This window comes from Podarcis tiliguerta, assembly GCF_965153285.1.
Source record: "Podarcis tiliguerta genome assembly, chromosome: 6".
Classification (NCBI taxonomy): Eukaryota; Metazoa; Chordata; class Lepidosauria; order Squamata; family Lacertidae; genus Podarcis; species Podarcis tiliguerta.
The window spans coordinates 63,414,684-63,436,654 of NC_139539.1; the positions used below are offsets into that span (position 1 = coordinate 63,414,684).

The 21,971-nt window shown below is 43.2% G+C and overlaps 1 protein-coding gene across 10 annotated transcripts in view; it reads right to left on the reverse strand.

Moving 5' to 3' along the window:
• Positions 1-6,340: 6,340 nt before the first annotated feature.
• The window catches only part of ERICH3 (glutamate rich 3), a gene marked incomplete at its 5' end in the record, with an annotated part of 66,476 nt that continues 50,845 nt past the window's right edge, over positions 6,341-21,971 (reverse strand). For 8 of the 10 annotated variants that reach the window (XM_083448361.1, XM_083448364.1, XM_083448366.1 and 5 more), the window contains 5 exons: positions 6,341-6,837; positions 8,949-11,321; positions 11,751-13,269; positions 15,157-15,306; positions 18,707-19,111. In XM_083448361.1, coding sequence (XP_083304487.1) covers positions 8,972-11,321; positions 11,751-13,269; positions 15,157-15,306; positions 18,707-19,111 — 4,424 coding nt within the window. In that variant the 3' untranslated portion in view covers positions 6,341-6,837; positions 8,949-8,971. Of the gene's footprint in view, positions 6,838-8,948; positions 13,270-15,156; positions 15,307-18,706; positions 19,112-21,971 lie in introns of all 10 variants that reach the window. The other 2 variants (XM_083448365.1, XM_083448359.1) reach the window with 2 other exon arrangements.

Here is a 21,971-nt window from a genome sequence, read left to right on the forward strand (position 1 = left end):
TCCAGCACTTCCTATTGCGGGGGGGTGGGTTATTTCCCAGCCCTACCAGGAAATTCCAGGGGTTGAACCTAGAACCTTCTCCAAAGTCGAAGAATGCACAGATAATAGATGGACCTTTTCCATGCGTGTCTGTACAGTGGTACCTCGGGTTACATACGCTTCAGGTTACATACGCTTCAGGTTACAGACTCTGCTAACCCAGAAATAGTGCTTCAGGTTAAGAACTTTGCTTCAGGTTGAGAACAGAAATCGTGCTCCGGCGGCGCAGCGGCAGCGGGAGGCCCCATTAGCTAACGTGGTGCTTCAGGTTAAGAACAGTTTCAGGTTAAGTACGGACCTCCGGAACAAATTAAGTACTTAACCCGAGGTACCACTGTATACCTGAAAAGCACACCATTTCCTCAGTTCCATTAGCGCCTTTTGAAATGAACAGTCCAGGTGGGAGCATGGGGCTAATCAGAGTTACAATTCCCCATGGCAGAATTTGCCTGGGTAAGTTCAGACTTCTCTGAGGCCATTCTATATGCTTAAGGAGTAGGTAACATGTTGATTTGCTGAGTTAGAGTAAGCCAATGTTTTGTGGTAGGAAAGGACTCCCATGCATTTTAAGAGCTGCACTGGGAATGCAACTGGGGCAGCATTTCAGGGTAGGGCGATGTTGTATCGGGAACCATTCCTCCTGTCAAACGCCTGACACTCAGCTGGTAAAGGCCCAGGAGCCCTGCCAGTGAAAAGTGCCAACTCTTTCTGTACAATGAATCTCCATTAGCAGCTCCATCCAAGTGTAAGAAATTAATGAGGACTAGAAATAGAACAAGGGGATCAGCCGGGGGAAGAGCTATGCCTCCTTTAATTGCCCAGTCCCATTGCTAGCACCTGACCTTCCACATTCATGGGGAATTTGCATTTCGTTTGCTGATTCCTAGATAGTGGTTGCCCGTAGACTTGAGCAGTTTGAAATGCAAAGCGTTTGACAAAGCCATACTGGTTGGATTCTAGCAAAGCAAACACGTTGTTTTACTGGTAATTAATATAATTGGCTATTAGAAGAAAGCACTGCCTCAATTAATTGGTCTCTGTAGAAGGAATATCAAGTCTTTGGGGGAAAGCATGCTTCTCAGAAGGAAAGAATTATTAATTCAAATGATCTTTTTCTTTCTTGGGTACCAAAATTCCAGCCCAATACAGAGTCTTCAAGTTATTTACTAAGGCCAAATTAATCTTGTCCCTTTCCCGGAAATGAAGTCCCTTTGAAATACATATAAAAGAAAATATCCCACTGAGATGTTTTCGGGACCATCCAGTTACCAGCTGTTGCTGCTGCAGCATCGCTAATTGTTGGGAACCTGATTGAAACTCAGATTGCTAATTTATTATCTACATGGTTTTTAAAAAACAAAAATGTGGCAAAGAAGCCAAGAACTCAGCATGTCCACCCAAGAGTGCACTGTGGACACGTCATAGATCTGCACAAAAGGCTTTGAACTTTGGCAGCTGGTTGGACTACCTCGGGGATGACTAACTGGCAGCCAGTAGACCATATGTAAGCCCCTTGAGCAATTTAACCTGATCTCTTGTAAACCTTCCAAAACTATTGCCGGGTTGAAAGAAACGGAGGCTGCATACCTTAATGCTACACCGCTTGGATTTTGCATGCAGTATGCAAATGCCAATATTGCCTGTGCATATGAGCTCCATAATTGCGAAACCCATTGCTGTTAGATAGTTCCAGCTTTAAAAGGGAGTGGATCAGAGTCTGGAAAACAGAGTGGGCTGGGGAAATCCAGGAGATGGGTACCACTGATGCTGTACGCTTCTGTGTGATTCACTGGGTGAAAGCTGCAGCAACGATGCAATTCATGATGGCTTGGGTTGCTTGCACACCAGACATTTAAGGCATATTTCCCCACCTCAATAATCCCAGGAACCATGGTTTGCTGAGGATGCTGGGAATTTTAGCTCTGTGAGGGGCAAGCTACAGTTTCCAGCAGGGGTACCAACTTGAATAAAATATGGGGGGCCAGATAAGCCCCCAGCCCGCATAATCTATCACAAGATGTTGCGTATGCACACCATTTGAATGGCAATGCCCATTAGCTTGGGGGGGCAGCCCCCTGAAAAAATTTTTTGGAGGGGCCGAAGGGACCTCAGCCCCAAGGAGTTTCCAGGATTCATTGGGGGGGGGTGGAATGTGTTCTAAATATATGTTGTGTATGCAGAAGTGACACTATTCATGATGTTAAGAATGTGAGGCAGCCCTCCAGAAGTATGGTAATGAAAAATCACACAAAAAGCATGTTGATATGTTCATGCTGCTATACTTCCATATACACATCATAGAAAAAAATCTGAATCCATGGCAATTAATAAACAAATTTATTCACCCATAAAATTCATAAATATCATAGATTGCTTTGGATGGGGAGGAGGGTGGAGAACACTGACCAGATATTATTCCACAGTAGAATTTGACATACCTCAGAGACATTCTGGAAGTTTCAATGGCCACAAAGAGTTCACACCTTGAAAGCAGAAGTATTGCACATCATTCACATATGAACAAGAAAAGGAGTGCCTGGAAAAGAGTCAGCCCAAGACATCTTGCCGCTTGAGGCAAATAACAAGATATCATCCATGAATCTTACCTCATCGCAGGCAACATTATCTGCTGTGCCTGGAGGCAGCAGGCTAGCTTAGGAGGTGTGGGGCAGACCAAGTGACAAACTCAGCCTGTCTGCCAACACCTCGCCACCACTTCCTGCCTGTCAGCATTTGATGCCTGGGGTAGCTGGCTCCCTCTGCCAAATGGTAGCACCGGCCCCAATCAGAAGTACAACAATTTAAATCTCTCAATAGAAAAATAATTTTCAATTTTCATTTTAACCACACTGAAAAACTATTTATATACACAGGTTTAAGCAAGAGAGGCTGAGATGCTTTATGTGACTACTTTATGTACCTTTTACAATGCATTAGCAATCCCAGAATAGAAATGGAAATACAGGTGGGAATGAATGCAGACACAGAAAGTGTATTTCAGACATGGGGCAGCTTGTCATGCTCTGGTGCTGAAGAGGAAAATGGCCTCTACTGAAATTCTCTGATCTGCACAACTATTAAGGATACGGGGGTTTCATTTTCTATGGCATCTCTGGTCACCACTGCAGGAAATCTGGGACTAGATTCCATAAGGACAGATAACTGCAAAGTGAAAATGGCTCTTGCACAGCCCGTTAGAATTCCCTGAAGTCCAAGAGCCTTGATCAAACACTGCTTTTATATCTCTAAGTCTAAGCAAACATCCAGAGTTGTGAAGGCTAAATATATTGAAGGGGCGGGGGAGTCCGCCATTTGGGACTCACAGGGATGTGCTAACTATTGCATCTGACACCCAGGCTCAAAGAGTGGAGGCATTCGGCCAACCTTAAGAAAAACCATCCAAGTGGTTGGTGGCCAACTGGCCAAATATGGGTGTGACTCCTCCTGTACTTTTAACTGCTGCTTTATTTGCAGAAATCAGGAGATGAACCTCTTTGCAGCGTGGAAATAAATGCTATCACCTGCTAGCATCTGCAGACCAAATTGCTGTTTAAGCATGGATGCCATGGTTGTGTTACGGCAAAACTTGCGCTTTAGAACTTCCTATTATTAGGAAGGTTCCTCCACCATATTGTTTTAAACATCTGCAGAAACTTAAAAAAAAATCATGAAGCCTACCCTGTTCTCTATATTTGATTTTTAAAAATTCTGGTGTGCCCCCCCCCCCCCGATGTTTAATTATAGTTGTTTTATGTATGCTTCTTTCTTAAGGGCTTTGTGAATTCTAGCCGTGCTTCATCTACAGCTGTACAATGTACACTGCTCTGAGAGCTCTTTGGTTACACAGCTTAAAACTCTTTCTGGATAAAATTAATGAGACTACCAAACGTTTATTTTAATTGCAAGCCAATGGACAGTGTTATTGTTCTGTATTGACTGCATGCTGCAAGTAATTTAGGCCCTTAATAAATAAGAGGCAATAAATGAGAGAATAATGTCTCCTGTATCAACACACACTTCCATGTATATGGCCACTACTACCCACAGTCATGCACACAGACATATGCATGCACACTGCACCATGTGGTAAGATGCAAGGAAGCGCAACAGGAGTCCATTTGCCCTCCCCCAATCCAATAGATGCCCACACACATATTGTGTTCTTATGTCCTTTTAGTGGAGAGGATGGAGCAGAGGAAACGCTTGCCTTTGCCTCCTCTCCCACCCTGACACAAGCAGAAACACAGAGAAATCATTCCACCTACTTGTTTCCTCCTACTCCCTCTCTCTCCTTCCTTCTGCAACTTCCAAGCAGCTGGGATTGAGCTGGGACCTGTTGAGCATGCTAAGTGTGCATCTGGACAAGTGATGCTAAGACATTCATTGAGGGGGGGGTTGACCCCACACTATTTCCCCAACTCTCTTCCTGCCCACCCTATGTCTATTCCCGGTTGCCCTTACGCAGCCCGATCATGTTCAAAAACGGAACCTAATTGTTTCTTGTTTTTATTCTCATCAATGTCATGTAATTTAAAACGTGATCATTTTCCATTTGAGGGGAAAGCATTAAATTGCACGGGGGAGAAGCTCTCTTCTTTCATATGCCAATCCACTATTGCTGAAATTAGGGGCCCAGTCCATATTTACACATGTAGGGGATTCTAATGTGTCTGTTAAATTGGTGATGGAAATGAGGAAAAGCAACACCTTCCCAGTCCTCCTTTAGGCAGGAATCCCACCCACAGAATTCAATGGGGCTTAGTAAAGGTAAAGGGACCCCTGACCATTAGGTCCAGTCGTGGCAGCTTCTGGGGTTGCGGTGTTCACCTCGCTTTATTGGCCGAGGGAGCCGGTGTACATCTTTCGGGTCATGTGGCCAGCATGACTAAGCTGCTTCTGGCAAACCAGAGCAGCACACGGAAACGCCGTTTACCTTCCCGCCAGAGTGGTACCTATTTATGTACTTGCACTTTGAGGTGCTTTCGAACTGCTAGGTTGGCAGGAGCAGGGACCGAGCAATGGGAGCTCACCCCGTTGGGGGATTCGAACCACGAACCTTCTGATCAGCAAGTCCTAGGCTCTGTGGTTTAACCCACAGTGCCACCCGTGTCCCACGCGTCAATGGGGCTTACTTCTGGGTAAACATGGATAGGATTGTGCTGCTAGTCTTCGCTATTCTGTTCATTTTCAGCATGGGTGGCTCACATCCAGTAGATGACACGCCTATCACTCCTGTCTATTGACCATGCTGAGCGGGGCAAGAGTTGGAGAGCAATGTCCCATCTTTGACAGCACTGCACCCCTGCAGGCCACACAGCACTGATGCATGGCCCATGATGGCTGAATTACTGAGAAACTGCAAGGTCAACATGTGAAGAAAACCAACACTATGTGGCATCTACCTTTTGTAGGCACTTCAGATGAAGATGGTGGCATGGGGATGTTTTGTACTCTGGTGTTACACCCCCACACACAAACACAAAAATGCAGTCTTCACCCAGGAATCTCAGCATTTTTAGATAAAGTAATCTTCTAACTGACCTAACACTGCAGATGTTTTAGACTACAATTCTCATAAGCCCCAGTCAGCACAGCCAATGGTGAGAAATGATGGGATTTGTAGTTCAAAGCTTCGGGGCAGGGGGCTTCATATTGGCTACCCCTGCCATTCATGTTAAGGCATATGCGTATGCTCTGATACTGGTGAGGTGTATTTCTGTACATCAGCGCAAAGCCCTGTGTACATGTTAAGACATTCAAATGGAGCTGCATCGTGCCTAAGTGCTATTTTTGAGGCAGCTAGCCACACCACTGAAATAATGCACATAGCATGCATGCCTGAGGAATTGTGATGACGTCTTCAAATGGCTTAGCTCCCTGTGGAAAGTTCCACTTGTACAGGGGAGACTGCCAGCACCCCTCCCTTGAAAGAGCAGAAGTGCAAGTAGCCAAGTCCATGAAAAAGGCAATGGAATCGATGCTGCAGCATGTCCTTACATACAGCAACAACAAATAATACTTTGCCCTTAGACATGTTGTAGCTCCTCTCAACAGGAGCTCAGTTAACATGAAAAGCAAAGTGGGCCTGGGTGCAGAACTAATCCCAGTGTAAATGAACATTTGATATTTATATTTTGAAAGGATGTAGAAAAGACCCGGTCAGAACATACGCACCTTTCTATTGGAACACATGTGTCTAGCCTTGCTTACACAAAAAACCCCAAAACCCACACAAATGACACACCAAAGGCAGCAGGGCGGGGGGGGGGGATGGATATAATCACAATATGTACAGTTCTCATCTGTTTTTTCAGGTGTTTTATTATTCTACATAAAGCCCTCATTGTGGCTCTCACTATCACCACAGTTAACTGGCTGATTTTTGTGAAGTTCCCAGCAACATAATAATTTTCTGCTTTTTTAAAAGAAATGTGTGGCAGCTGTTGGACAGGCCTCATGATTATTACTTTCATAATTATAAAGGAGTGCTATTTCTGAAATGGGCTAGATAGGCTTATTTCTCTAGTCTGGAGCTGTTCTGGTTAAAAAGCAGCAGATGTTTATGCTACTCATGGAGGAAAAGAAAGAAAAAGGAGGGAAGACATCCCAGCCAGCACCAGCCTAGAGTGATTTGTGGAAAAGTTGCTAAATAATCATAATCGTAATATGACTAATGGAAAAGGGGAAATGGAAGCTGTGGGATAATTGGAGAGAATGCTTGGTTGGGTGAGTCATTGTTTCCACCTTGTCTTGGGACTGTAGTGATGACACAGTGGGACTGTCAAACCCCAGAGTACTCTAAGGAAGCAAAAAAGGAAAAGAAAGTTAGCTGTATAGGGTGCAGATTACAAGTTTGACGTAACAAGGACTAGCAATTCTAATCTGCTACTTTGGAAAGTTGTTTGTTTGCTGTGCATTAGGACATCTCTTAAGATATTGTAAAGAAATTTAGGTTCCTGGGGTCAAAGAGAAGGATTCCCACTGTTTGTGTGCCATTTCCCTCTGTTTGCAAACCATTTTGAATCAAAATGTCAGAATGAACCTTTCAAAACTGGCCTGGCCTTTTGGCTGCAGTTGATCCTCGGAGCTATTAAAGCAGTGCTTTCCTCTACCAAGGACCTTTCAAAGATGTTTGCATATTCTTTCTCAACTTCCTTATCCCCCAAACACTAGCCCACTAGCTGGGGACGACTCCGGAAGGTGAGAGCCATTTTGGAATAAGTGCAACCCCACCCACACAGCTAAGAATGATGAAATGGTGCGAGCAAGATCTATGTGTGAGATAGAAAAAACCAAAGCTGTCAGTTGGAAAAACAGGCAGAGAGAGCTGAGCTGAGTTCTGAGCTCTGCAAGGCAAAAGCATCTGGGATGCAGGAATGCCTTGCTCTGATGGGACTGCAGTGGGCATTCTCTGTTAAAATGTTTACGTTATCTTCCTCCACTAGTATATCTGTAACACAACAAAACAAAATGCCAAAGAAAGGCCTCTCCAGCAATCTCATCTGCTAAAGAAAACCAAACTTGGCTATCTACTATTGCCACCACCAGCCTCTGCTTAGAAGAGTGGTATACAGTGGTACCTCTGGTTGTAGGCGGAATCTGTTCCAGATCCCGAGGTTTTTGCTACTGGAGGTGTCTGTTCTATGCATGCACGCAGTGCGGTAAAGCGCTTCTGCGCATAAGCGCACAGCGAAACCCAGAAAAATACTTCCGGATTTGCCGCATGTGTATCCTATGTTAGAATTCTGCTCCATGATTGCAGTCATGGGATTGTTGTCTACCACATGATGGTGTATGTTTTGACTCCACAGAGTGGGAAGTGAAGGAGACAGAATGTTTGTGTTACTGTGTTTCATGAAGTGGGACTATTGTCCTTTGTTCTTTCTCTTTGCTGTCTGATGCTAGAGAGAGGGGGAGCCATGTTGCAGTGCTCTGTGTGTGTTTATATGTAAATAAAGTAGATTAGCCAAAATGCTGAGTTGCTGAGGTCTGTTACACAAGCTGCGAAGACTCTGCAGACCCGAGTGTGCCAATGTCTGTTGGCATTGGTCGCTGTGATGTTCGGGCTGAAGAAAGCTTTTGAAGCTCCTGAACAAACAACCAGGAGGGAGAGAACATGCCAGTCGGACATGTGTCTCTGCCAGGGTCCTACTTGAGTGTAGGACGAGCTCCTGACATCCCAAAGGATACGTAACCAGAGGTGTGCATAAGCAGAGGTACCACTGTACAAGCAACATCTCCTGTCAGGTCTACCATTCAGTATTTTCATGATCTAAAGGTACTGGGTTGAATCTTTTAGAAAACTGTGTAAAAAAATTAAATCTCCCAAGTTGCCATTTTAGCTTGCTACACATAGGCCCATAAAATGGTCTGAAGGAAAACTGAACAGTTCTACCGCAGCCATTAAGCAGTCTGGCCCCATAAGCTGTCCTGAAGGGAGCCCCCAGCCCAAAAAATATGCAAACAGCTCCAAATTCCTCCAAGGAGATGGAGGTCTGTGTGATATTTTATTATTATTTTTAAAAAACAGCCATGTAAAGTCAAATCAAGCACCTTTAAACTCCTATTGATTTGTAACAAGTAAATGAGTAAGTGCATGTTCAACTCTCCCCAGTGAAATTAGTGTCAAGAAAGGTGGAAATTTAGCCGGCTCATGCACTCTGCTCCAGAGCTATAGCTATGGAGGCAATGAAGTAAGGTGAGTTTCAAAGACAGGTTATTATTATTATTATTATTATTATTATTATTATTATTTCCTGTGGATGGGTCTTTGCCATTCAAAGGAAAAAAGTCACACAAACACACACATGTATGGCTAACTGGCTAATGCAAACACTTAGGCAGGCCTAAAGCAACTCTTTGGATTGGGGCCATCTCTCTCTCTCTCTCTCTCTCTCTCTCTCTCTTACCTTCATTCCTAGTCCCCTTCTTCTTAGTCAGATGTTCGAGAAGATTCTAGGCTGATCATTTGCAAAGTGAAGTTTACTGGCGGCTGTCCTTCAGGCTGTTGTGCATTGCTGGGAACCATTTCTTTCACCGGCAGATTTTCTTCTGGTGACTCTTCCTCTCCTGTTCTCCTCTGTTCATTTCTATATTTTTCCTCCACAGGCTCTTCAGTACCTGCTTCCATGGCTTTGTCACTCTGAGCACCCCATGTTTTTCTTTTTACTACAGCTGCAAAAACTTCTTTCCTCCCAGCCTCCTCCTTGTGAGACAGCATTTGAGCCTCTTCTACTGAAACTTCCCCCTCAAGTTCTTTAGGCTCTTCTTCCTCTTCCTCCTCCACTTCTTCGTTCATAAACGATACTTGTTCTATCAACTTCTGCATCCCTGCCAGCAGAGCTTCCTCCACATCTCGCAGCGTTATCATTGGTTCTCCTGTGTAATATGCCTCCTCCTCCTTTTCTACTTCATCGCTTGCATCTTCTACCTGCACCTCCAGGTCAGGTGACATTTTCCTGGCCACAGTCTCTTTTGGTGTTTTTTCCACTTCATCTTGGAAGCTGACTTCACTGCCCATTCCTCCTTCTGCTAATGCTGCTTTTTGTGTGAATGGCTCGGGTAGGTGTGATGCCTCTGTCACGCCAGCTACCCTTGGGCTTCCTGTGATGGTCATCCCATGGGCTATTTCCTTCTCATGTGCCATGGACAGAGACCCCCTTTCTCTCTCTTTCCCTGAAACTTCAGCCTCTGTCCTCCTTCTAATTGCCACCTTTCTCCCTGCCTTTGTCTCTTCAAAATCCACTTCTCCTCCTCCTTCTGCCTCTGTCTTCCTTCTTCCTACTCTTTGTTTCTGTTTAGGTGCTGCCACTCCAGATCCCAGAATCACTTCTGTCCCTCCCTCTTCAACTTCCTCACCCTCCTCTTCAATTAGATCCTCTTCCTCCACTGCATCTTCTGCACTGGCCACCACGCCTTCAAGTGTTGCTCTTCTTCCAGCCCTTCTTTCTGAACTTGTCTTGACACCTGACCTCTCTGCCTTTCGTATTACTCTTGCTTCCTGGGCTGTCGTATGTTCATCTTCTGCTGCTGAAATGACCCCCTCAGCCTCACTCTCTGACAAGGGTTTACCCACCTCAGATTCCAGTTTCTGTCCAGCTGAACCTTCATCTCTAGATATTCTTTTCTTCTCTTGTTGATACACTTTCCTTCCAGCCCTTCTTTCTGAACTTGGGTTGACCGCTGACCTATCTGCCTTTCGTGTTGTTCTTGCTTCCTGGGGTGTTGTATCTTCATCTTCTGCTGCTGAAACAACCGCCTCAGCCTCAGTGTCCGACAAGGGTTCACATTCCCAAGGTTCTAGTTCCTCTTGAGCTGAACCTGCATCTCTAGATATTCTTTTCTTCTTTCCCACTTCTACACGTGTTTTTCTTCCAGCCCTTCTTTCTGAAATTGGCTTGACACCTGACCTCTCTGTCTTTCGTATTACTCTTGCTTCCTGGGCTGTCGTGTCTTCATCTTCTGCTCCTGAAATGGCCTCCTCAGCCTCACTCTCTGATAAGGGTTCACCTTCCCAAGGTTCTAGTTCCTCTTGAGCTGAACCTTCATCTCTAGATATTATTTTCTTCTCTCTCACTTCTAAGTGTGGTTTTCTTCCAGCCCTCCTTTCTGAACTCGGCTTGACTGTTGACCTCTCTGCCTTTCGTATTACTCTTGCTTCTTGGGCTGTTGTGTCTTCATCTTCTGCTCCAGAATTGACCTCCTCATCCTCAATGTCCGACAAGGGTTCATCCACCTCAGATTCCAGTTTCTGTCCAGCTGCACCTTTGTCTCTAGTTATTCTTTTCTTCTCTTGTTGATACGTTTTCCTTCCAGCCCTTCTTTCTGAACTTGGCTTGACCGCTGACCTATCTGCCTTTCGTATTGTTCTTGCTTCCTGGGCTGTCGTATCCTCATCTTCTGCTGCTGAAACAACCCCCTCAGCCTCACTCTCCGACAAGGGTTCACCTTCCAAAGGTTCTGGTTCCTCTTGAGCTGAACCTTCATCTCTAGATATTCTTTTCTTCTTTCTCACTTCTACGTGTGTTTTCCTTCCAGCCCTTCTTTCTGAACTTGGCTTGACTCCTGACCTCTCTGTCTTTCGTATTATTCTTGCTTCCTGGGCATCTTCTTCTGCTCCAGAAATGGCCTCCTCAGCCTCACTCTCCGACAAGGGTTCACCTTCCCAAGGTTCTAGCTCCTCTTGAGCTGAACCTTCATCTCTAGATATTCTTTTCTTCTTTCTCACTTCTACGTGTGTTTTCCTTTCAGCCCTTCTTTCTGAACTTGGCTTGACCCCTGACCTCTCTGTCTTTCGTATTATTCTTGCTTCCTGGGCATCTTCTTCTGCTCCAGAAATGGCCTCCTCAGCCTCACTCTCCGACAAGGGTTCACCTTCCCAAGGTTCTAGCTCCTCTTGAGCTGAACCTTCATCTCTAGATATTCTTTTCTTCTTTCTCACTTCTACCTGTGTTTTCCTTCCAGCCCTTCTTTCTGAACGCGGCTTGACTGCTGACCTCTCTGCCTTTCGTATTACTCTTGCTTCTTGGGCTGTTGTGTCTTCATCTTCTGCTCCAGAAATAGCCTCCTCAGCCTCAATGTCCGACAAGGGTTCATCCACCTCAGATTCCAGTTTCTGTCCAGCTGCACCTTTGTCTCTAGTTATTCTTTTCTTCTCTTGTTGATACATTTCCCTTCCAGCCCTTCTTTCTGAACTTGGCTTGACCGCTGACCTATCTGCCTTTCGTATTGTTCTTGCTTCCTGGGCTGTCGTATCCTCATCTTCTGCTGCTGAAACAACCCCCTCAATCTCAGTGTCCGACAAGGGTTCACCTTCCAAAGGTTCTGGTTCCTCTTGAGCTGAACCTTCATCTCTAGGTATTCTTTTCTTCTTTCTCACTTCTACGTGTGTTTTCCTTCCAGCCCTTCTTTCTGAAATTGGCTTGACACCTGACCTATCTGCCTTTCGTATTGTTCTTGCTTCCTGGGCTGTCGTATCCTCATCTTCTGCTGCTGAAACAACCCCCTCAATCTCAGTGTCCGACAAGGGTTCACCTTCCCAAGGTTCTGGTTCCTCTTGAGCTGAACCTTCATCTCTAGATATTCTTTTATTCTTTCCCACTTCTACACGTGTTTTCCTTCCAGCCCTTCTTTCTGAACTTGGCTTGACTCCTGACCTCTCTGCCTTTCGTATTACTCTTGCTTCCTGGGATGTCGTATCCTCATCTTCTGCTCCTGAAATGACTCCCTCAGCCTCGCTCTCTGATAAGGATTCACCTTCCCAAGGTTCTAGTTCCTCTTGAGCTGAACCTTCATCTCTAGATATTCTTTTCTTCTCTCTCACTTCTAAGTGTGGTTTTCTTCCAGCCCTTCTTTCTGAACTTGGCTTGCCTGCTGACCTCCCTGCCTGTCGTATTACTCTTGCTCCCTGGTCTCTCATTTCTTCATCTTCTGCTGCTGAAACGACCCCCTCAGCCTCACTTTCCGAAGAGCGTTCACCCGCCCAAGGTGCTACTTTCTGTTGAGCTGAACCTTCGTCTCTAGACATTTTTTTCTTCTGTTTCACTTCTGGAGATGTTTTTTTGGTCTCACCCCCCCACAGGCCTGAAATGTCTTGGACTATTTCCTCCATTTCAGATGAAACTCCTTGTCTGACATATTTGCCGCCATATACTAGGGTTCCAGAAACAGCTGCTTTTTCCCCATCTGTGGAGACAACCCCTTCAAGGTTTGACCCCGGAGCCATGTCTTCTGCTTCTGCAAAAGAACCATCCTCCAGTTGGATTTTCGGGTATATTTTGTCCTTCACACCACGCTTCAAAAATTTGCCTTCCTTACTTTCCATATCATCTCCCAAAGCTGCTTCTTCATCTTGTGTTTTCTCTCCCTTCCCCAGAGAACTCTTTGTTTTTTTGAGCTTTTTCTCTGCTTTTGCCTTTCCCCCAGCTGCCTTTCCTTCCTGATGCATGACGTCTTTTTCAGCATTGTCCAAATCTGATTCTGCTACTGCTTCTTCCTCCAGTTCTGCTGCAAGCTCCTTATTTCCTGCTCGTTTTGCTTTACGAGCTGTTACATCTTTGCCTCGCAATTCTTCTCCCAAAGCTGTTTCTTCGGGGCCTTCCTCATCGGCAAGCTCCTCTTCGTCAAGTGCTCTTTCCTTGCCCACCATCTGTCTTGCATGTTCCACTTGCCCCGCAACCTTCTGTGATTCAAGCGCTCTCGATTCTTTTGCCAAGGAAGCTCCATCTGGCACTATTAAAATAAGCACAGCATGAGTTGTAATTGTGATAACTCTATCAGTGTTGGGTTGGGCTTTTTCTTTAAAAAAAAATACATTGCAATGAAAGGTGTCATATTTTTCAACCTTCCTTGCAGAGAATGGCTTGGCTCAGCCATTGTGAATCATCTGATGAGATCCTGCACTGACAACTTGTGGGCTAGATTGTGTGGATTAACCCATGAGGGACTGATGTGTGAAGGAAGCTCCTCGTGGGAATACACTGGACATGTTAATTTTCTGGACCCACATGGTTCTATAGAGGTCAAGGCACAATAATGCAGGAGGGAGCCTTCTCCTGCTTTGACCCATTTCATCCTGCTTAAGAAACTGCCACGTGTTTCTGCCCCCTCCCACATTTTTTAGAAGCAGCAATTTCTATATAAGCAGAAAGTTGTCAGTCAACCCTTCTTTTCCCAATAGCCTTGCCCATGAACAGATATTGAAAGAAATTAGCCATGTCACTGAAACTGGAATATAAATACTCAGACAGCAAGTTCATCTTGCAGAATAGCTCCATACCAAGTGAAGAGTTGCTGAATGATAGCACTGCAGAGATGAAAGGCATCTGGCAGCCATTAAATCAAGCATATAAATATTGATACGTACACACACACACACACACACACAAGTGGGAGAATGGAGTGCTCAAAAAACAACTGGGACCCCAGTATCAAAGAAAGGGGAGCACTACTCCACACCCTGATCAAAAAAAGACTCGTTATGCAAAGTGCATTTGATACTAATGAAATTTATGCAGGTTGCGATTAACTGTTCTCATTGATTTCAGTAGTGGAACTGGCTTTCCAATCCTATGCATGTCCAATTTTCCACCCAGCAAAGGGTATATAGGCTGTAGCCTAACTTTATTTTTCCTATTGGAGCTGTTGTCATTAAGTTAGGAGATACTTCACAAGCCTACATGTTATTAATTATACTTGATAAACTACGTTTGATAAATTATGTTCTAAAATGTTAAAGGATATAAAGGAGCGGAAAGAATCATATTGACATCTATACAGAGAAATGGTTTCTTCCTGACTTGTATGCTTGTATAATCTAAACACTTTGCAGGAAAAATTGTAGGAGCTGAAGTGATGGCATCCATCTATGCCCTTATGTGTGATGTTCAATGAACAATGCAATCATACCAGACAAATCCTGGAATCAAAAGGCTGCATCTGAGGGGAATAGAGCTGGAAAGAGTGGTTATAATTCAGCCAGAAGGTCAAGGGAGGTAGTGAGGGGAGTGAAGCAGTATTATTAGGAAAAACCACCATTTCCCTAGTGACAAAATTGTTTATGGAAATTGTAAAATTTGTACAGTATAGTGTGAAGTAGGAGGAAACATCAAAAGCTTTCTTCTTTATCCTCCTCGATTAGTCTAATCAAGCACATGCTTATCTATCACGTAGGCCAAGACTTTCAAGTAGAATTTGGGTAATTAAGGCTCGAACCGACATTGCAGGACATGCGTTGTTGATTCTGCTCCACATCTCCCCATACCATCTAGCAGAAGGCAGCATTTGTGGTGCTTGCTTGCTCTTCCTTAATGGGAATACTAGTTAAAAGGTGGGTTCATTCTAACCTAGTGGTTCAAGTCTGATCAGTGCAGCTTTAAGAATTTGAGAAATCTGCTGTATCAGACATGGCAAAGCACACAAAAACACTCAAACACACAAGCCAGCCTCCAAACAGCCTAAACAAGCAACCTTCTTGTTGCTAGTTATTCAAACACAATCAAAACTACAAAATGAAGGAAATTAAAAGAAGGATGAGATGAGAGTATAAAATAAAAAGAATAAAGATCAACTAGTATTGGAATGGGTTGTGGCACTTAAGGCTTTATCATTTGATTTTACCTTTATGTTTATCTCCTTTATGTTTATCTTTCTTAGCTATGCTCTCCTCCTCTTCATCCTCCGTACTGGAGTCACTTGGCTCAGGTTCAGAACTCAAAAGTCGATCATGTTCCATGGCCTCAGCTATTTTCTCTTTGACGGATTTGCCATCTTCAAAAAATAGCACAACAATCACAAAACAGGGAGCAAAAGAGAGAAATTGGGGAAATGCTGATCACACATTGGCTTACAGGTTACTCTACTAGCAATTAAGGATGCCAATTAAAATCCACGTCACCCACATGGACGCATTAAACATATACATAAAGCAAATAGCATCCCATCTATCAGATATTAAAATTGCATGCAGTTGAATTTCCACAACACAAAACAACAACTGCCACTACTACTACTACTACTACTACTACTACTACACACAAGTTACAAAAAATACCACCAGATCATAAGGTGATCTTTTTGTTCAGAAATATTTTTAATTTGCACACAAACCAAGATAACAAGACAATAGAAAACCTGCAGGTAAACTCAGGACATTTTTGAATACTAAGTTTCCAGATGCAATTCCAATGATTCCATCAATTCTCTAAACAGGTTAAATAGCTTGCGAGCTTCATCTCATTTTGATGCATGGGCAGATCCGAATGCAAATCCCCATGCTTCAACAAACATTTGATATTCCTAAACGCATGAGAAGCAACATGTCCTATTCTGCTACATTTCCACCACATTCTTATTAGGCCATGACACAGTTTAAAGTTGTGCTAATATTTTCATTGTAACCTCAGTGCTTATGCAATAAAGTTTATTTACATTTCACTTGTTCTTAACAGAGTATGTATTATTAATATTGCATTCCTATTAGCTTAGCAACCACTATTCCCGAAACAGAAACAGAAGATTTTTTCTTCTTCTCGTCTCCAAAACGACATGTATATAAAAAGAAATCACTGCTGAAAGCTGCAAAGCTCTCTGGCATTAGTGTAGATTTCTTTAAAATAGGAAGCCTGATGGGTTCTGCCTAGGTGTACACACCTCATTAGCCCCATTGGGATCTGAACCCTCCCCAGTATTGCTTTGTGAACAAGTCTTGTACACAAGGAGTTTAAACCACTTGGTGTGTAAGGATGATTTTCTTCCAAGTTCTGCAGTGTGGGTGAAACAGGTAGGTCATTGCAGTGAGAGGCTTGATATGGCAATAAATTATGCACACACTGGCACCTATCCCATTCTAGTCATGCTGCCTACAACCAGTGGCGGAAGGGTCTGGATGTGTCTAAGAGACAAATAATTATACAACTTTTAGAAGACATCAGAAGGCAGCCCTGTACCGGGAGGTTTTTGATATCTGATGTCTTATGTTTTTATATGTGCTGGAAGCCACCCAGAGTAGCTGGGGCAACCCAGATAGATGGGTGGAGTATAAATAATAAAATTATTAATATTATTGTTATTACCGAGATGTACTTATTTTATTTTATTTCAGTCCTGCCTTTCTACCAGTATAGGACCCAAGGCAGCTCACAATATGTAGATGTAGATCCAAATGCTCATCCAGAATGGTCCCCTGCACCCTCAACATACACGGAAGCCTGCTTCTGTAGGGGGTGTTTCTCTTTCTTGCTATAAAATAAAGTCCACTGAACAGGTTTTGTTTTTGTTTTTCCTTTTCTTTCATCTCCCCCTATATCTGCCATGATCAACCCTATTCAAGCAGACATTCAGCAGACTGCAAAAAAAAAAAAAAAAAAATGCCAAAAAAGAAGAAGGGAGAAACAGAAGATAATTTCAGTAGCCAGGCAAAAATCTCAACACCTCCAGCTACCACAGCAGTAGAGTCTGGAGACATCCTCTGCTAAATGCTATGTTAATTCAGATCCAAGACTATCAAACAACTGTTTAATTACCATGTTCAGAAATCTGAGCTAAACAGAAATGATGATACCCTTCTGCACTAAAATCTGTGGCAGGCCATTAACTCAACCCACATGATTACTCCATGCTTCCATTTTGTATTAGAGCACTTAATCCTATGTGTGTACTTGTTAAGTGGTTAATAACTTCATTCTTCAACAGTACTTAAATATTCATCTCATCTAATAGTCTAATTTGGAAGTTGCTCACATTGAGAATCTAGCATATGGATGAAGGGAAAGATTTCAAACAACTAAAACACCCATAAATAATTCAGCATAATCATCCAGAACTGTACTTTTCGCTCTCTCTTTTTTCAGTTTTCCTCCGTGTTAGATACATAACAAATTGCAAGGCAATGAAAAGCAACCCAGCCCAAAGATGTTTGCAAACCATTCCAATTTTCATAACATTCTGCACATGCCAAACTATTCCATTGAACAGCACAAAGCAATAAGAAATAAACCATCAATGTCTATTAATAGGAAGCAAGATCACCACCAGATGATTGCAGATAAAAATACAAATCAGAAGAATTAGCATGACTTATGGCTTTCTTTCATGTCTGCGTCACTATGGGTTGATATTAAGTGACTAGAATGATTTCACTATGATCTACAGTTAAAAATAATAATACTACACAAACTTAATTGTTTCTTTCCCTCCAAGGGGTTTAGACCCAGAAAAAATAGGAATCGATTGTGCAAACAGTATGCATTTTATGATCCAAAATAATAATAATTATATATATGGTTTTAGAGGAGGGGTCATACCATAGCTTGTTGATAGAGTACGTGATTTGTGTGCAGAAGGCCCCAAATTCAATTCTTGGCATCTCCAGTTTGAAAGGTCAGATAGCAGGTGATATGAATGACCTCTGCTTAAGGCTTTGGAGAGTCTCTGCCAGCCAGAGTAGGCAATACTGGATAGGATGAATAGTCTGACTGGATATAAGGCAGACTCCTATACTCCTATCTTTAATTTGCTAAGTTTAAAGCTATGAAACTTGTCCATAATCTCACAATAAAAAAATGCGGAACAGAAACTTTTATCTCGTGTCTCACATATTCATCACTCCAAACAATAAAAGCACACAAAGATGTGGTTTAGATGTCATTATGTCTCTGAACCTACAAGAAGTATACACTGATTTAACTTCGTTTGATGCAATTGTTTTTCCCTATGTTGATAAATAGCCTCTCCAGCTGTGCTTTCAGACAGGATGGCAATCAAGTTTGGGCACTGCTTGATCTCAGATCCATTTCACCTGCTTGTCTCCCTTTTCCATCGAGGAAAGTAATAAATTCAGCTGTCACAAAATGCCATGCAAACGATAGTGATGGAGACAAGAGGAAAGCTCGCCAAAGCCTTACATGTTAAATCACACAGACCACAACTATAGCACCCGAAACAACAGCATGGCACAGACATTTCAGAGCATGACACTGCCAGCAATTTGGCACACACAGTAAACTGAGGGTGGGAGAGGGGAATCACATCTTTCTAACATACAATGTTGTGTTTCACATGCCATTATCAAAGCTTAGAATGCAAAATGATGCAGTCAGTCAAGAACAAGCAAAGCCACACAGTCGTATGCAATGGACCCATCAGAGTTCTGACTGCAGACCATACTTACCACCTTCATCCTCATCTTCAGAAGGTCCTCTGCTTCTGGTGTCTCCTCGACGACTGTGTTCAGAATGCCCTAACACATCCTTCTCCCTGTCGTCCCTCACACTCCTGTGCACCGAACCTACAAACTTGCCTTCCTCACTGCCTGGACTTGAGTCTTGACTTCTTGCCTCCCTGACTTTGTGAGAGGTGCGTGGCACGTCTCTGGCTGCGTCCCCCATGTCCGGCTCTTCCTCCACATCGGTTCCTCGGCCTTCCTCTCTTTGGGTCCTTGCGGTTTCACTTTCATACCCTGAATGTCTGTCGGTCCTCTCTCGCTTGCGGCCTCGCTTTCCCATCTCGCGGTCGGAGTCGTTTTCGCTGCTGTATGGCATGCTGCTGGAGGAGAGGGAGCGTGCAACCTTCCTGTCTACAAAGAGTAAAACACAATTTCATTTCAATGGCACCTTACCTCTTCTCAGCGCTTAAAATCATTGCTTGGAGGGTCTTGCGGAGAAACCTAGGGCTGTGTGTGAAACAGGCCTCCCTTCACAGCAGCACAAAGTGTTGCTAGGGGGATGTGAGAGCCCTTCAGGTTAGTGCTAAAGCACCAGGTTTTATAAGAATGAGTTCAATCTAGGCATCTACTCTTTAAAATATTTCTTGGGGATTGAGTAGTTAAGAACTTCCTGCTTCTGAGTCTGCTCTTATGGGTACATTAAAGATCAGCATAAAGCTGTCTTCAATATTCCCTAGTTACTTTTATGCCAGGCAAGAGAGGCTTGTTTTCACTGCTGTGATCTATCTGCTTCCTTTTCTTGTTGTATTTAAGGTGTGTGGGGGGGGGAGGTTGTGTAACTCCTTTTAAAAGGAGTTGTCTGTCTGTTTTGGGGGGTGTTTGCCTGGGTCTTTCACTTGAGGATCTTCAACATCAGCGCCTGTGCCTAAGATGAAAATGCAAAGTTTTGCTGAAATCCTTATTCACTTTGCTTTTGCTCAATGATTCCTGTGCTCTAAAACACAGTATCAGAAAAAAATCAGTAACCGTATTTATTTTTTCTGAAATATATCTGTAACACCTTTCATGCACAAGGTGGTGTAAAAAGGGGAGGGGCAATAAAATTACAATTCAGAATAAAATTGCAGCTGCTAGGTCAGTGGCAAAATGCTTAAGGAGACCTTGAGATGATGAATGAAATCAAGGTAGCATCTAAAAGTGGAACATTGTAGTAACAGGTGACTTCAACTACCCTCACATAGACTGGCTACATATGTGTTCTAGTCATGGGAAAGAGATAAAAATTCTAGGTATTCTAAATGACAGTGCTCCAGAACAGTTGGTGTTGGAACTGACCAAAAGGGCAGTGACCCTAAATCTTGAGTGGCAAAGAGGACTTGGTGCAAGATTTAAGCATTGTTGAGCCAATGGGGAACAGTGACCATTAAGCTGTAAAATTAAATATACATGTAAATGGCTAGGTCTCCAAGGAAATCCAACCAGGTCACATTTGATTTCAAAAGAGGAAATGTCCCCAAAATGAGGAGGTTGGTAAAAAGGAAATTGAAAAGCCAAATCACTCCAAATGCTTGGGAGTTAAGACCACAATGTTAGAAACTCAACTTGAGTGTATACTGCAAATCAGGAAAAGTATCACGAGGACCAAGATGATCCTGTGAGATCTCAGAAAGTACCGGTATTTCATTTACTGCAAGGCACTGAGGAAAGGAGGTCTTGAACCAGGCAGACGAAGGGCTTCTCCACACTTATCTTTCCTCCACTTTTTCCAGGAAATCAGCAAAAAACCTGAATTGACATTTGCTCCAATGGAGCACTAAAGAGCAGTTTTTTGTGGGGAAAGCTCTGGGGCATTTTTAAAAAATGCTTGGACACGGTACTTTTAAGCATGAGGCTATGCCTGGAAAGAGTGGGGCAAAAGGTAAGTGAGGCTAAGCCCTAACTGTAGGGCATGAGCCCCAACTAGACTGAAGTAGCTATCAGCTGCATTGACAGGTCAATCAATGCCTGCACACCTGGGCCTATAATGGTCTGGCCTGAGAGCTGCCCCATCAGTCCAAACAACTTTTTTTGTGATGAGTGCCTTGTCCTAGCCCTAGTTTATCCATGTCCCTTGCACTGATTATGCCCCTACCTTTGGCCCCTCAGACCTGACTTGCTCTAGCCTTATCCTTGTCTGATTGCTCTACAACCTTGTCGCTGTATCCAAGAACTGAGAGCAGACACCTTGCTCAGACTGGACACTTATGTAGTCTTTTCTGATAATGCCACCCAGAAAGCTCAAGCATGGATTGAGACTAAGGACTACTCAGTATCACTTTATAAAATGCTGCAGCTTCTAATTTCATTTCCAATAAATCCTCGACAAACAAAGTTCATTCATTTGCAGATACCTAACATTTCAACTGAATAATAGAATCCATTGGAAATCCGTTATAGACAAAACTAAAATCAATACTGTAACGTATTATATTCTTGTGTTTTCTATCAAATGCAGTTCTGAGTTCTGAGCTCCTTTCATGTCCTGCCTGCTTCCGATAATTACTTGTAAATTTTGCTAATATTTTAAATTATTCTTTCCATCTGTGCTGCTCTGAATATTCTGCAGGGCTTGTGATTCTTTTGTAAAGGGGAGTGGGGAGGAAAACATGTTTACTTGAGCAAAAATGCAGGGTTTTCTTTATTCTTTCATTGCACTTCTGTAATGTAAAGCATTTTCCAGTGAATATTATAAGAATGAATGAAACACTACTGTGAGGTGGTCATTAAAATCTCTCTTTTCCATATGGGAAGCAAGGTTGTAGAACATATAGCTAATCAATGTACATAGTCAACCAGTAAACCAATTGGAGCCAGAACTCAATAAAACTGGTCCAGATTCAGCACTCTAACAAATGGACAGCGTCACTTAATGCATTTGATAAATATTAACATAACCCTCAGCATAAGATACTGAATGGATGTTTTATTTTGGGGGGATGAATGTTACTGGTGGATACTGGATCAACACTCCTGATGACTTAAGGAGATATGTTTAGCAACAAAGCAGATAGAGACCCAGAAGTAATGTGAGCATCTAGCTCCTCCAACTAGCCTGTCTTCATCAACCAGGACTTTCAAGGTGAGTCTTCACATTAATCCACATGGTAATGTAATAACGCAAGAGAAGAAATGTGTTAGGGCTGGTGCAAACAAGCACACAACATGAAGGTTATTTAAAGATTGTTTCCAGCCCAATGGCACACACACAAAAATTTGCTGCATACTTCAGGGT